The sequence below is a fragment of the Balaenoptera borealis genome (genome assembly GCF_965194805.1).
Source record: "Balaenoptera borealis genome assembly, chromosome: 18".
NCBI lineage: Eukaryota > Metazoa > Chordata > Mammalia > Artiodactyla > Balaenopteridae > Balaenoptera > Balaenoptera borealis.
Window position 1 is genome coordinate 13,785,887 of NC_138877.1, and position 12,497 is coordinate 13,798,383.

Below are 12,497 nucleotides of genomic sequence, written 5' to 3' on the forward strand. Positions count from 1 at the left end.
TGATGTGAGGAGGTTTAAATGTGATAATTATGTTGAAGTGGTAAATTTTTGCTGTCTAGCTCAAAATAATCAGTCAGCAAGTGGAAGCCAGTGTTCACCATCGTTGGAGGCCTGGCTTCAGGGACATATCTTTTGTGAAGTTTGCTATTTTCCTCATGTGCCCAAGGTTGCTAGTTACCTACCTAATACCTATTCTTTTCTTCTTCCTTACAAATGGAACCCTGATTTGGCCGAGAATGAAAATGTCAGAAAAAACATCTCTCAGCCTTCCTTGGAAACAGGGGTGGCCCTGTGACACTGTTCTGGCCAGTCACTGGGTGGAGCTTCTGGGAAAGTTCCTTAGAAGGGGCAAACTAACTGGTGTGCGTCTTTTGCCCTCCGCCCTTCCTGTCTGGAATGAGGAGGTAATGGCTGGTGCTCCCGCAGTCACCTTGTGTGCAGGTGGGCAGGAGGAAGAGGGAGTGAAAAGGCAGGAAGCTGGGTTCCTGAGGACACGGAGTTGTTGAATGAGCCCTGGACTGCCTACATCTAGACTTCTTTTGGAGGCACAAAATAAATAAATTAACCTCTATGTCATTTAAGGCACTGTTGTTTGGATTTTCTTTCACATATCTTGCTTTTAGATCTTTCTTTCAGTGTATCTTGATTCCTACCTGATATGCCTCTGCTGAAAGTAACCTCTTCTTCCCTGGAACTTCTACTGTACCTCATCTGTGCCTCTCTCATAAGTACAATCACTTTTTGTATTAGACTGTAAATTACATCAGGAGTGACCATATCAGATTTATCTTTTCTTTTTCGGTTGCACTGTGCAGTTTTTTGGGGATCCTAGTTCCCAAACCCCTGCAGTGGAAGCACGGAGTCCTAACCACTGGACCACCAGGGAAGTACCAGATTTATCTTAATTCACACTACCATGTTTTGCATAGCATCTTCATAGAGGTTAAAACTCAATACACGAAAGCATTTTGTAAACTGCAAAAAATCATGTAATCTTATCTGGTAACTATGTCAAAGACATAAGAGACAGACGGCAATGTTTTCAACTTTGAATAAGATAAACATTTTCGTGAGTCACCCAGTATGTTATAGATATGGCATGATATTTTTTAATTTGATCATATTATATATACATATATGCATGAAGTTATTATTAAAAGCAATTTACCACTAATTTGAAAGACTAGTATTTAACTAGCGGGCTGTAGCACATACACGTACTGTAATCCGCAAAAGAGGTTATTCAAAATACCTTTATATTTCAAATAAAAATATTGAAATTAGGTATTACCATCCTAATAGCTCCGCCTTTCCCACGATTCTTCACCAGCGTTATCACTCGTACTTTGTCACTTCCATATTTCTGGCAATATTTAAAAGCTACCTGTCAAATTATATAAAAGTCAGAATAAAATCAATTTGAATTCCAAGACAGCAATATAAACTGGGTCTCTGATTTTGGCTTAAACACTGCTATTCTAATTGCCCTCTCCTTGTGACTAGATTATACCCACCGCACATTTTGGTGGCCGAGAGGAGTTGTTGAATTCCTGGTGCCAAGATCCGACACTGACCTACTAGGTCGAAGTCACAATTCACTTTCCTGCAGAGGAAACACCAGAACAGGTGTTCTGACCTGACTACTAGGTCGAAGTCACAATTCACTTTCCTGCAGAGGAAACACCAGAACAGGTAGTGGCCATCTCTTATTCTCTTGACTTTTTTGCCTAGGCTACCAAGCTGCTAGAAAAAATAAAAATAAAACCCACGCTCTAATTGACTGGTACACATTTATGATTGGGCTCCCAATACTGCCTAATGACCTGTTTACTTGTCAGCAACTGACCTTATTCCCCAGAGAAGCTGTTTGTATCCTAGACCATTTTCCCCAAATCTTCTCACTCGAATTCCTGGCTCTCAGCAGATAATCATCCATGATCTGTCCTCTTCTGAATCTTCAATCTCTTCCTCTTTGCTGGATCCTCAGCCTCTAACATGCTCAAAACTCCAGCATCTTAAACATTTTCCTTTGACTTCACTATTATCTTAAGTGACTGCCATTACTCTTTGATCTAGTATCAAAGTCAAGAAATGGTGATCTGTATTTGCTATCAACATCTCTTTGTCCCTCATTTAGGCTTCAAGCCATTGGGGTGTGGCTCATGCCCTTTGCTTTTCCACATCACCCTCCGCAGAACCTCCTCATCAACGGCACCCTTGTCTTCTGACGCTCATTTCCATAGGCAGTCGTGAAGTTATTTTTTTTTAATTTTTATTTATTTTTGGCTGCGTTGGGTCTCCATTGCTGCGTGCGGCCTTTCTCTAGTTGTGGTGAGCGGGGGCTACTCTTTGTTGCGGTGCGTGGGCTTCTCATTGCAGTGGGCTCTCTTGTTGCAGAGCACGGGCTCTAGGCATGCGGGCTTTAGTAGTTGTGGCTCGCGGGCTCTAGAGCACAGGCTCAGTAGTTGTGGTGCATGGGCTTAGTTGTTCCGTGGCATGTGGGATCTTCCCGGACCAGGGCTCGAACCTGTGTCCCATGCATTGGCAGGTGGATTCTTAACCACTGCGCCACCAGGGAAACCCCCGTGAAGCTATTCTTATCTGGTGTTTGCACTCCTGTCTTCAGACTCAGCTCAAACACCATTTCTTCTTCCTAGCTTCCACGCCCATTGTCACCTTCCCCAGGGAAAAAGTATAATTCTAATAAGTATTCCTAATGCATTTTCCCATTCAACTGTTACTTCTCTCATCTGTAGATCTTCCCACTAGGCACAGGCTCAAGACTCCGGGATGCCTGAAACTTTCCTGACTTCATTATCATTAATAATCAAAGTCATGGAACCGTGATCTATATTTGCTATAAATCACTCTGCACCACTCATTCATTAATGAACTGTAGCCCCTCCCCACCTGGCTATGAGCTACTTAAAGCCAAGGATTAATATATATATATGTGTGTAGTGTGTGTGTGTGTGTGTGTATATATATATATATTTTTTTTTTTTTGGGCTGCTTTGGATCTTGGTTGCTGCCTGCAGGCTTTCTCTAGTTGTGGCGAGCAGGGGCTACTCTTGTTGCGGTGTGCAGGCTTCTCACTGCGGTGGCTTCTCTTGTTGCAGAGCATAGGCTCTAGGCGTGTGGGCTCAGTAGTTGTGGCATGCGGGCCCTAGAGCGTGCGGGCTCAATAGTTGTGGCTCACGGGCTTAGTTGCTCTGCGGCATGTGGGATCTTCCTGGACCAGGGCGATCTCTGTGTCCCCTGCATTGACAGGTGGATTCTTAACCACTGTGCCACCAGGGAAGTCCCAAGGATTAATATTTTAGTGCCTGACACACAGCCTGGAATTGATTAATCTCAGTGAACAAGGGTAGCCACGGTCCTTTGTACATACTCTTATTACAGGACTGTGGTGGCACTGTTAGCTGCTTACCCAACAAACAACACCTCCTTCCTTGCTCTTTTGGCCCCAGTCTGCATAGTGACAGTGTGTGCAGTCCTAGGAGATGAATCATGATTGGTCCAAATCCTTTTTACCATGTATTTATACTTTCCCAGCCCCTCTTGCAGACAAGGGTGGCCATGTCACCAAAGTTCTGGCTCATGGACTCTAGGGGAGGTCTGCTGGAGGGTGGGAGCTTCTTGTAAAGATTTTTATTCCTGGTTATAAAAGGAGAGAGGCACACAAGAGAATTCTTAATGTCCTGACTGTCTCAACTGCCTCAGGATCAGTGATGTTTGGAGCTGTGCCCATTTGATGATGAGGGAGTGTGTGGTAACTGAAAAGACGCGGATCCAGCCATTTGACACTGTCCTAATGCTGAAACAACAATGTCCAGACCTTCTGGCGTATGAGATAATCAAACACCTTCTATTACATAAGCTCCCCTCATGAGACACTTTCTGAAGAAAATATCGAACACATTGTGCTCTATTTATCTGGAGCGTGTCTCCAGTATTAGATGTGAAGCCCTTGAAGGCAGAGGCATGGCTCCATCTTTGTATTTTAGCACCAGTCCTACTCCTTGACTCATGTTAATGGCTCAAGAAATGTCTATTCAGAGAACATTTACTTGAGTTGCTGATGTTTGTTCTGGGGTGGCAGAAAGCATGATAGTCATCATAAGACCCAAACCAGGAAGATGAAGTCACTGGGCACGTAGCTGAGTGCACTGAAAGACACTTGACCAGGCGAGGATGAGGGCTCTTCCTAAAGGGGACGTGATCTGGCTTTGAAGGAAGCAAACACCACTGAGGCCCACCTGCTTGGCCTACACAGACACTGACACGTCACAGTGTGCCCTGCAGAACATGGCAGCAGCTGGCACTTGCTCACCATCTGTGAATTCAGCTCACGTGGAGTGCTTACCTTTCTGGCATCGTATGTTATTTGAGGGTAATAAATATCTCTGTACAAATGCAATACTCTCTCATTCTGTACTTTGGCATAAATTTTACCCCTTAGTTTAAAATTCCTTAAGAACAAGAACTATATCTAAATTTTTTCCCAGACCCCTCGGAGAGTGAAACGTGTTACAGGAAGACAATAAATACTCAACTTAGGGGAAAAGAGTTTCTTTTTCTTTTTTTTAAAAAAAACTTTTACAAACTATGATTTCAAGTTTTCTGTTTCTCCCAACCTTGGGAACAAGTGCGAACCTCTCCCTCTTGATTCCTTCCAGAGAGCAGCCTGAGACTCACATGGCAAAAGGCCTTGAAGGAAATACTCTTCAGGAAAAGCGGCTTCTTCTCAGCTGGGCTGAGGCTGCTCTGTCATCTCAGCAGTAGATGCCCGATGCTAACTTTCTACACCGCTCCCTTCATATACTAATAAACTGTTGGACAGTTGGTGTTCATCTTTCATGTCATACTATTCCAAGTGCAGCACCTACTCTTCCTAACACAGATCCACCAGTACTTCCAGGCCTCTATGCCTTTGTTCACGTTATTTGTTTCCAATTTGAATGTACCATCCTCCGTGTTCCTAGTCATCATCACCCTTAGGGGTTTAGTTCAAAAGTCACTTCTCTTTCTCTCAAATTCTTTTCAGCATCTTTCTCTTTGGCTCCATTTTTACCTGCATTACAGAAATTGGAGCCGTGCTGCCTGACTGTCCTGGGGGCTCCTTATACCAGGGGGCAGGCGGCGCATGCACCTGTGGGGTCCAGCCAGTGTCCAGCACTTCCTGCACAGCTGGAGTTGACCAAAATCATAACTGATGAATATTCAGGTGAACAGATATTTCCCTGTATATTTATTTTAAGATCTATTATGTTGCCATTTAACAGGAATATTAATAGCACCGTAAGTGAATCTTCTATTATAGAAACATGAGTGTCAAAAAAACAAAATGTGAAGCAGCTGTAATAACAAAAATACTTTGATGTTGGAGAGTAATTTATCAGGATCACTGACAAGATTTAATACATGTACTACTGCAGGATTAATGCACCAGGGCCCAGCAGTTACAGGTCTAGGAATGCAGGAAGGAGAGAGGATAAACCCTAAGATACTGTCACCCCGTGGGTCAATCTAGAAGGGACTGTGGGGTAGGCCAAAGGACATACCCAATCCCCAGGGGCAGATATGAAGGTGTCTTCCTATTTGCATGACTACTTTAGAAACCATAAGTTAAGGTGGAGCATACAGAAAAGAATTATGCTTAGAATAAAAGGAACCATAAATTGGTGGGCAAAGAGGGTTCCCCAGAGGCCAAGGTGAACTGTTGTTATGTGTACTCTCTCCCTATTTGGTGACCTTCCAAGCTTCCCTGGTCTCAAGGAGCAGTGGAAAGGCAGGTATGTTTTCCAGCTTCCCATATATGAAATCGCTCTGCTTTTTCTACTACCCACTTATGTTAAATGGAGAGTATCTGGCACACCTTTAGGGTTCTCTGACGAGCGGAAATATGATTTTACATTTGCAAATTATTCCATCTGTTGGCAATTCTAAAAGCAAGTTTACTTACCTTTGAAGTCTCGTCTTTGCTGCCATCATCAACTACTATTACTTCATAACTGAACGTAGGATCTTTTTTCTGCAAGAAGCAAAAATAAAATACCACAATTTGGCATGACTGCCATCAAGATTTCTAATAACGTTGTAAAGAAGTTAAGAAACAACTGTTTTACAAATAACCCAATTGAAAAATGCGCAGAAGACCTTAATAGACTTTCTCCAAAGTTGACATACAGATGGTCAGTGGGCACATGAAAAGATGCTGAACATCACTAATTATTAGAGAAATGCAAATCAAAACTACAATGAGGTACCACCTCATACCAGTCAGAATGGCCATCATTATGAAGTCTACAAATAAATGCTGGAGAGGGTGTGGAGAAGAGGGAACCCTCCTACACTGTTGGTGGGAATGTCAGTTCATACAGCCACTATGGAAAACAGTAAGAAGGTTCCTCAGAAAACTAAAAATAGAATTACCATATGATCCAGCAATCCCACTCCTGGGAATATACCCGGACAAAACTATAATTCAAAAAGATATATGCACCCCTATGTTCACAGCAGCACTGTTCACAATAGCCAAAACATGGAAACAACCTAAATGTCCATCAACAGATGAATGGATAAAGAAGATGTGGTACATATACACAATGGAATATTACTCAAGTCATAAAAAAGAATGAAATAATGCCATCTGCAGCAACATGAATGCAACTAGAGATTATCATACTAAGTGAAGTAAGTCAGAAAGAGAAAGACAAATACCATATGACATCAATTATATGTGGAATCTAAAATATGGCACAAATGAACCTATCTACAGAACAGAAACAGACTCATAGACATAGAGAACAGACTTGTGCTTGCCAAAGGTGGTGGGGGGTGGAGAGGGATGGACTGGGAGTTTGGGGTAGTAGATGCAAACTATTACATTTAGAATGGATAAACACCAAGGTCCCAATGTACAGCACAGGGAACTATATTCAGTATCCTGTGATAAACCATAACCAAAAAGAATATTAAAAAAAAGAATGTATACATGTGTATAACTGAGTCACTTTGCTGTACAGCGGAGATTGGCACAGCATTGTAAATCAACTCTACTTCAATAAAAAAAAAAATTTAAAAAAAAGAAACAATTGTTTTAGTGTTGATATGTATAAATATGAACATAAATACAAGTGCACAAAGCACATAAAGGAAAAAGGCCAAGGACAGAAAGGAGACCAGAGACTGGGTGGGAGTTGAGGGTGAACACGGACCAAGTCTCCGTGGGCCTCTCGCGCTCCCCTGGCTGCCCTCCTGAGCGCCACTCAGAGGCTATGAGGTATACAAGGCAAAGCCATGAGGTCTGAAGTCAGGGGTGCAGGTTCCACGTGGCTGTGCCACTTCTTAGCTTTATGACCTCGGGCAAGTTAGCATTTTGGGCCTATTTTCTCGCAAAAAAACCCACAACCTAGTCCACATGGCTGGTGTGCAGATTACACATAACAGAAGAGGCAGAAGCTCAAATATAAGGGCTCAGTCCTCTTCCTCTTTTTTTTCCTCTTTCGATGAATCTTCTCTTTTCCCTTTACCCAAAAAAACCTAAAACAAAGTAAATCAAAACAAGGAGTTTTCTAAAAAAAAAGAAACAGCCATAAATCTTACTTATTTTCTTAAACTCTCCCAAGAGATTCCAATGGCAGCGGACACAAAAGAGGGGCACATGCTACTTTTCTTCTCTTTATGCAGAGAAAGCAGAGGAAAATAAATGAGGGGGGGACTCTACAGAATAATAAAGACATACAAAATGATTTCACTCTAGTTATAGGTCTTTTTCAAATAAACATCTTACTTAAAAAGTCACAAAAGCAGAAACAGCATTGTGCTGTCATACAAAGTCTGCAGACACACTATCACTCAATTTTAAGTATATCATCAGGCAAGAAAGGATCAAAGGGGGGAGGCAGAGTCCGTAAGAGGAACATCAGCTCTCCTGTTTGCTCTGGAGGGAGTGAGCTGTCGGGCTTGCCTGCAAATGCCTGACGGCTGGCAACATGCTGAGCGCAGAGGCCAGGACCACGATGGCCCGAGAACGGCCGGCACTGCCTCTCACAGTGGATCTAGCCTGGGGTCCACAGCTTGATGACCTGCTCTAGTTTTAATTAGACCCCATACTGGACGAGAAAACACAATACCTGTCTCTCCTCTAGATAGCCCAGAGCTTCATCCATCATTACAGGCACTTAAAGAAAAAAATATATATTAAAAATTGCTTTTGAAAACGACTTGCCCAGTCCCAGAACACAGTTTACATACGGAAAATGCCTGAATAACCTAACAAGTCCCTCCTGGACTGTCCCCCAGCGGCCACTTCCACCTGGAATGTCTGTCGTCTGTTCCCTCTTGCTCATCACTTCTCTAGAACACTTCAGCCCTAGACTTGACGTGGCTGCTGACACTCATTCTTCCTCTTCTGAGCTACAACTGCCAGCCGCGCACTCTCCACAGCCCACATGTATCAACGCTCTGGCCAAGTCCATACTTTAAATTTCCTTTTCTTCCCAAATTACCCCTTACCAAAAAAATCGAGTAGGGCTTACACCGTTTTTCTTCATTGTATGAAGGCACGACCACAGAAAGCTGCTTGGTAGGCGAGTCCCAGATGCTGGGTAAGGCTTCCCTCTGGCCTCTGGCATTTAAGAAGAACTTCTCATCTTCTTGTCGATGAAGGTGTGGCATCTCTGTAGCAGTTATAAATGCAACAAAGGAAATCTAAAAGCGGATATGTTAATAAGAAATTGTGTTATGTTGACCTTTTTAAACATTTGCTACATTAGAATACATCATTTGCATGATTTTTTCGCCCTGGGGTGAAATATTCACTGTTTTAGTCCATTAACAATGGTCTGGAGGTGACTTCAAAATTCAAACCGGTCAGTCCCCTATTTGTGAACTGATTATTATTGCCCTTTTTTCCCTAACTAAGCATTTTCCCTAATGCTCTAGGAGGCTCTTTGTCTCCTTTCACCTGTCATTCCCCAGCCTCTGTCACCCCAGATCTAAAAGGGAACAGTCATTACAGAAGTGTCATCTACTCTGAGATGCCCTGAACTCCCAATCCCTGGTACACACACAGCGAGGCCCCAACCCACTTGGAGCCTATGTGATCGAGGACACACTGCAGGTAGAGCTTGTAGGTGAGGGCAGACCTCCCATCTGAGACCAGGTTGACCCAGGGTAGGAAGGGAAGAGTCCCCCAACCCCCAGAGTAGGGATCAGTAATGCTTAAGAATATATTCTTGATACTTATCCCAGATTTGAATTCAGAATACACTATTTTTTGGAGTCAGGTATCAAACTTGTAGGCTGTAGGCACCATCCCACTGCTAACATTATATAACCCCCTTCCATATTCAGTGGGGACCTAGCCCTGGAAATAACCATTCTTTGTAACATTGTTTCCATTGGTATACTTTCTGCTTTCAAAACAATCAACCTACCAACTTTTGGAATGCTACTCATTTGTACTTCAGTGGCCATTTATAATATTCTATTGGGTACATACTGAAATTGAATATGCTTCTGATTAGTATGAATATGAAGGCAGTATCCAGACTAGTGGTTAAAGAGTTCCTGCTCTGCACCCCTAGTGTCCAGATGGTGGTTTCTAAATTCAATTTCCTACTAAAAGTAACCAATGCTCCTAAGAGGAATGGCTGATTCAGGTCCAGGCCAGGAAATGTACAATGGTGGTCAGAGACGGGAAAGCAAGGAGGCTACCAACAATCATGACAAAGTAGCCAACTGACAGGCTCCCACTGGCCTGTGAGGGGGAAATTTTAAGCAGCAAAAAGAATAATTAATGCAATGTATTAAAACACATGAAAAATTTTATATCACAGATTCATAATGATACTAAATATAAAATATTAGTCACCTTTGTAAGATGCCAGGGAACCATCTCATTATTTTGAAAACTTGCCTTTTATCTTACCTTTTATATATGAAAGATATTTCAGCGTTATCGAATAGCTGAGGATGAAATTTTTTTCATTATAAAATTCCAGGTAGTACATGAAGAAGGAATGATACAGTCAGAATATTCCACTTTGCAACCCACAGTGAAATACTGGATTTAGGCAGTGATCATCAATGACTGCTAAACCATTGGGTTAATGACAAACTTTATGATCGGTGGGTCAAGCTAACAACTCCTGAACCCAAGAATCCCTCTTAATACCAGAGAAAATCAGAGATTACACACCTCCTGATATGACACAAAAGGAAGTAATCAGCATCACTCACACACTTCTTTTGATTAAAACACTCAAACATGCATTTCATCAAATCTCTAGATGTAACTAGCAGTTTACAGGAAATTCAGGGAACAGAGTAAGATGTTAAAAGTCACTTAAGGGATGCAATTAGTAAAATCCAGATTGTGAGAAATTCTACAGGACAAATGACCGCTTATTAAAGAAAAGAAAAAAAAAAAGGGAGGAGAAATTGTTATAGTTTAAGAGACTTGAGACATACCAACCAAGTGCTACGTGTGTGTGAATACTGAATGGAACAAACCAATTTACTAACACATACATGAGGCATTTGAACTGATGGGGTATTTGAAATCACTGAACAATGTTAAAAAAAAATCTGCAATAACCTTATTGTGGTTATTTTAAAAAGGGGGTCCTATCTTCGGAGATAAATGTTTAGGATTTACAGATAAAATGTTATGCCTTGAATTTGCTTCAAAAGTAATTCAGAAAGGAAGTGGGGTGAGGAGACAGTGGGGAGATACACGTGTGTGTGTGTGTATGTGTGTATATATACACACATATACATATATATTAATTAAAAAAAAAGTTCCACTAGTTGGGTAACATTTGCATACCAGCTCATCAGCTTCCTCACCAAAGGAAGCTAATGATAACATTTCTGTCAGCACTGTTTTAAAGATCAAATGAGATAATCCCTGTTGAATGCTGAATACAATACCCAACATACTGTAAGTACTCAATAAACAAGAGCTCTTATAACCACTTCCAGCTAATAGGATCAAATACTTCCAGTACAATCTCATAACGTACACATTTAAATCTGTGCAACACAGTCAAGACAAGGCAGATTCAGTCTAGGATTCTGTCAAGCTCTGTCCCACCCAAAACCTGAACCCCCCCCCCCCCAATCTCCATATACTACTAAGGGAAAGAGAGGACTCCTCTCTCACCCAGACACAAACCGTAAAGAAGTCAGGATACACCACTTTTTCTCTATCTACACTACTTCTAAGCCATAAATTCTGGCCAGATGGCAAAGTGGCCTTCCTGGCAATGCTATCTAGGCTGCTAACCTTAACGTCAAGGAAGCGGAAAACGCTCCATTTACTAACTAGAGGCAGGCCCATTCCAACTATATGGGAGAAAATTCACTTGGCAAATTTCCTATTACCTATGGATCAGCAAGTGTTACAATGTTTCCGCGTTTCCACAGTAACGGCAAAGAAAATCGGAGTTTGAATTCCCCTGTACTGTCTCTTTTAGAGGCAGCAAGCTTAGGGTGTTGAATTCTAGGACATAACGACCCCCAGGCATACGGTAACACCAGGCCTTGTCTATCTTGGTCTTCCTATGTCCCTAGTGGGTCTTCCTGATCCGCTGATTTATCCAATCTGTAACAGATGGCTCTTGTCAGTGCTATCAACACTTTCTATTTGCTTAACTACACCAGGAAAGGGAGTGTCTAGAAAGCACTTTCTGGGGGCTCAAGACCTCCCCGATGGGGCCAGAACTACAGCGATTGCAGACCCGGGAGGAAATCCTGGAGAGGTCGAGGCTGAGAGGGCGGGTGGGCAGAGTCCGGGGACCAGGGGGTGACATAAGACAGGGTGGGCATGTCCCAGTAAACACAAGTACTAGGCTCTGGGCACGCAGGGATATAAAGCTCTAAAGTAAACATAAAGAACGGAAGAAAGGGGGTGTGAAATTCTAACAGAGGAAATTCTGGGGTCAAGGCTCAGATGGAAGTATGGTGTAAGGGACACGCCCAAGAGCCGGCAGCGCGGAGGAGAGGATGCCTGGGGGCCGAGTCTCCCGGAGAGCAGTGAGCCCAGGCCCGCGTCGGTCCCCAACCCCTCTCCTCACCAGAATCAGGGCTACGGCCGCCAGCGCCGCGCCGAGCAACGCCAGCTGCAGCAGGAGCGGAACCATCCTCCATGCCGGCGCCGCCGCCGCCGCCCGCCCTATCCCGCGCCTACACACATGCGGAAGTGCGGCCGCGCAGCCCCGCCTCCCACCCGCAGAGAGACCCGGCCGGCCGGGCGCCCGCCGCCCACAGCGCCGCCGCGCGGCCAGACTCGGCCACGACCCGGGAGCCCGCGCCGCCCACAGCGCCTCCGCGCGGCGAGGCGAAGAATATGTAGTTGTATGGGAGGCGCTCAGTCCGTTTTGGGGAGGGCGGGGGGCAGGCGCTCTGTTCCACCGTAGTTAAGGTTGCCAGAATTGGCAAGTACAAATTCAGGATGTCCACATAAGTTGAATTTCACATAGGCAACG

At 43.5% G+C, this 12,497-nt stretch overlaps 1 protein-coding gene and 1 long non-coding RNA gene across 7 annotated transcripts in view; one reads left to right on the top strand and one right to left on the bottom strand.

Moving 5' to 3' along the window:
* LOC309615714 overlaps nt 1–5,959 on the top strand; it is a 40,580-nt gene extending 34,621 nt beyond the window's left edge. For both annotated transcript variants that reach the window (XR_014237009.1, XR_014237010.1), the window contains one exon: nt 1,504–5,959. This is a non-coding gene — a long non-coding RNA (uncharacterized lncRNA). The remainder of the gene's footprint in view (nt 1–1,503) is intronic.
* The window catches only part of ALG5 (ALG5 dolichyl-phosphate beta-glucosyltransferase), a 39,280-nt gene that overhangs the window by 26,135 nt on the left and 648 nt on the right, over nt 1–12,497 (bottom strand). The window contains exons 1-5 of one of the 5 annotated variants that reach the window (XM_082365657.1): nt 12,087–12,251; nt 8,544–8,715; nt 8,139–8,185; nt 5,966–6,034; nt 1,292–1,384 (exon numbers count right to left, since the gene is read on the bottom strand). In XM_082365657.1, coding sequence (XP_082221783.1) covers nt 1,292–1,384; nt 5,966–6,034; nt 8,139–8,185; nt 8,544–8,715; nt 12,087–12,152 — 447 coding nt within the window. In that variant the 5' untranslated portion in view covers nt 12,153–12,251. Of the gene's footprint in view, nt 1–1,291; nt 1,385–5,965; nt 6,035–8,138; nt 8,186–8,520; nt 8,716–12,086; nt 12,252–12,497 lie in introns of those variants that run through there. The other 4 variants (XM_082365658.1, XM_082365660.1, XM_082365659.1 and 1 more) reach the window with 4 other exon arrangements.